The sequence below is a fragment of the Etheostoma spectabile genome, chromosome 16, assembly GCF_008692095.1.
Source record: "Etheostoma spectabile isolate EspeVRDwgs_2016 chromosome 16, UIUC_Espe_1.0, whole genome shotgun sequence".
NCBI lineage: Eukaryota > Metazoa > Chordata > Actinopteri > Perciformes > Percidae > Etheostoma > Etheostoma spectabile.
This window is the reverse complement of record NC_045748.1, coordinates 11,851,784-11,854,598: the sequence shown is the minus strand read 5'-3', so window position 1 is coordinate 11,854,598 and position 2,815 is coordinate 11,851,784. Positions and strand designations below refer to the sequence as shown.

Below are 2,815 nucleotides of genomic sequence, written 5' to 3'. Positions count from 1 at the left end.
GGGGGGGAAAAGTATGTATGTATGTATGTATGTCTGACAAAGTAGCTGCTCAAGGAGTGTTTGCGTCCCACCTGTAACCACAGGTATCGCCAAATCAGCCAGGACTGAAATCTTGAGGATGCCAACTTTAAATAAGAAAAGTTAGATAGTGTGTAAAGTGTTCATATTGTATACATTAGCTGATCTGCATATCTTAATCTACCGCCTTCCCTACTTTTTTCTCAGGTCAACACAGTGATCCTCGAAGAATTGATACAACTCAAAGCAAAAGTCGCGGACTTACTTGGTTACAGTTGCCATGCAAACTATGTGCTGGAGATTAACATGGCCAAGAATGCAAGCAATGTATCTGACTTTCTAGGTATGTCACCTTTTGACATATTGCCTCTCAGACATGCACATGCAGACGTACATGTGTAATTTAAGATGAAGGCATATGTAATCTGATAACCGCTTAGCATTAGCAAAATAAACTTATTTGGACGGATGGATGGTACTCAACTAGAAGAGAGAAATGCTACACTTCATGCCTATTATATGTAGTGAATGCTACACATGCTTCTCTTATGTAGTGTTGCATACAGTAATGTTCATGGTCATATATCACAAAGTGGAAAGGGTGCTGATGAGTGTGGTCAGTATCTTGTTATTAGAATACAAATCTGTATGGAAGGGACAAAATTGATGATAAATATATAGAAATTATGTGATTGGTCTATAAAAAATCCAGTATTTCATATTGGAAAGTATTCCACTCAGAGCTGATTTATGTGAAAAGGTAGGACGACTTGTTGATTTGAATTAAGGCAGACATGATGAAATTATGAAACTATAGGGTGTGCATAATTGAACTGTGTTTTTTTCCCCCACTTTACAGACACATTCTATGAAACACTTAAGCCCATTGGAATCAAGGAGAGGAAATATATTCTTGCACTAAAGAAGCGTGAGTGCTTGATGAAGGGCTACCAGTTTGATGGACAGATCAATGCCTGGGACTTACCCTACTACATGAATCAAGTGGAGCAGTGCAAGTTTGCCGTGAACAAGGATAAACTGATTGAGTATTTCCCGCTTGATGTGGTGACAGAAGGACTGTTTGGAATCTACCAGGAGCTGCTGGGTCTCACTTTCAATGAGGTGGAGCAAGCTCATGTGTGGCATGAAAATGTCAAGCTTTATTCAGCCTTGGACACTGGAACGGGAGAGGAGATTGGCCAGTTTTACCTGGACTTATATCCAAGGTAGAGAATGTGTCACTTTTAGGGCTGCGACTTCTGTTACTTCTTACTATTTTTAGTAATTAATATAAAAATAATGACTATTATTATTACTACTATTAGTTCCATTATTGATCAATCTTCTGATTATTTTTTTGTGTCTTTGATTAATTGTTACATCTGTAGAATGTCGTAAATTGTAATAACCGCCAATTACAATTTCCCAGAGAGTTTAAATGTCTAATTTTGTCTGAATCCAAAGATATTCCATATTAGACAGAGAAAATTAGCATATCTTCACAGCTGAGAAGCTGGAAATAGGGAATGGGTGGTGAATTTGTCCTTGAAAAAAAATTATTTAAATTATCAAACTAGTTGTTATTCAAGTTTCTGATCAAGTTTTTCCACCATCTTGAATTCCAAAACAAATCAGTGACTAAAGCTCTTTGTCCTTGTAATGTAATGTATGTTAATGGTCAGATTCAATCTTGTCCTCCACCAGGGAAGGAAAGTATGGCCATGCAGCCTGCTTTGGTCTCCAGCCTGGCTGCAGAGGACCTGATGGAAAACGCAGACTTCCAGTGGCGGCTATGGTGGCTAACTTTACCAAGTCCAGAAAAGGGTGTCCCTCTCTTCTCCAGCACCATGAAGTGGAGACGTATTTTCATGAGTTTGGTCATGTTATGCACGAGCTCTGTTCTAAGGTGGGCCACTGTGGATATGTCATCAGCGTCATTTGCATATTGTGTATCATTGGAACAGGTGAGCTAAAACTTGCCCTGCGTTTGTTTCAGACCACTTTCTCCGAATTCAGTGGAACCCTGGTGGAGACCGACTTTGTGGAGGTGCCTTCGCAGGTGCTTGAGAACTGGGTTTGGGAGAAAGAGCCTCTGAGGAGAATGTCTCGCCACTACAAGGATGGCACCCCAATCCCAGACAATCTGCTCGACAAACTGATTGCATCCAGAGTCGCCAACACTGGTCAGACACATTTTCACAAAAAATTTAAACTATAGAATAATGTATACAGAAATCAATAGTCTCTGTTGATGTGGTTATCCTCTTTAGGACTGATGAACCTGCGTCAGGTGGTCCTCTGTAAAGTGGACCAGTCACTACACAGCAGCCCTCATGCAGATACAGCTGAGGTGTTTGCAAAGCACTGTAAGGAAATCCTGGGTGTTCCCGCTACGCCAGGTCAGTAGCAGCAGTAGCTATGCAAGGCACATTTACAGTATTTAGAGAAATAGAATGTATGCATGAAGATTTTTATTCTCTCGTATGAGGATAAATATTTTTACATTTCAGATGCAATAGGCAGGCATGGTTTGCATTTGACCTTTTTCTTTTTGGAATGTGTTTTCATGATTTGTCACAAAGGCCATGATTGATGTGAGGACAAAGATCTGTTCTGTACAGGTACCAATATGACAGCCAGTTTCAGCCACTTGGTTGGAGGATATGATGGCCAGTACTACAGCTATCTGTGGAGTGAAGTCTACTCCATGGACATTTTTTTCAGTCGTTTTAAAAAAGAAGGCATTATGAATCCAAAGGTAGGTGTAATTATTACTGTACTTCATACATTGTATTGA

General features: G+C 39.9%; 1 protein-coding gene across 2 annotated transcripts in view; it reads left to right on the top strand.

Moving 5' to 3' along the window:
- nln (neurolysin (metallopeptidase M3 family)) overlaps positions 1–2,815 on the top strand; it is a 7,779-nt gene that overhangs the window by 4,311 nt on the left and 653 nt on the right. For both annotated transcript variants that reach the window (XM_032539604.1, XM_032539603.1), the window contains exons 7-12: positions 226–361; positions 878–1,244; positions 1,723–1,924; positions 2,015–2,201; positions 2,289–2,417; positions 2,640–2,776. In XM_032539604.1, coding sequence (XP_032395495.1) covers positions 226–361; positions 878–1,244; positions 1,723–1,924; positions 2,015–2,201; positions 2,289–2,417; positions 2,640–2,776 — 1,158 coding nt within the window. The remainder of the gene's footprint in view (positions 1–225; positions 362–877; positions 1,245–1,722; positions 1,925–2,014; positions 2,202–2,288; positions 2,418–2,639; positions 2,777–2,815) is intronic.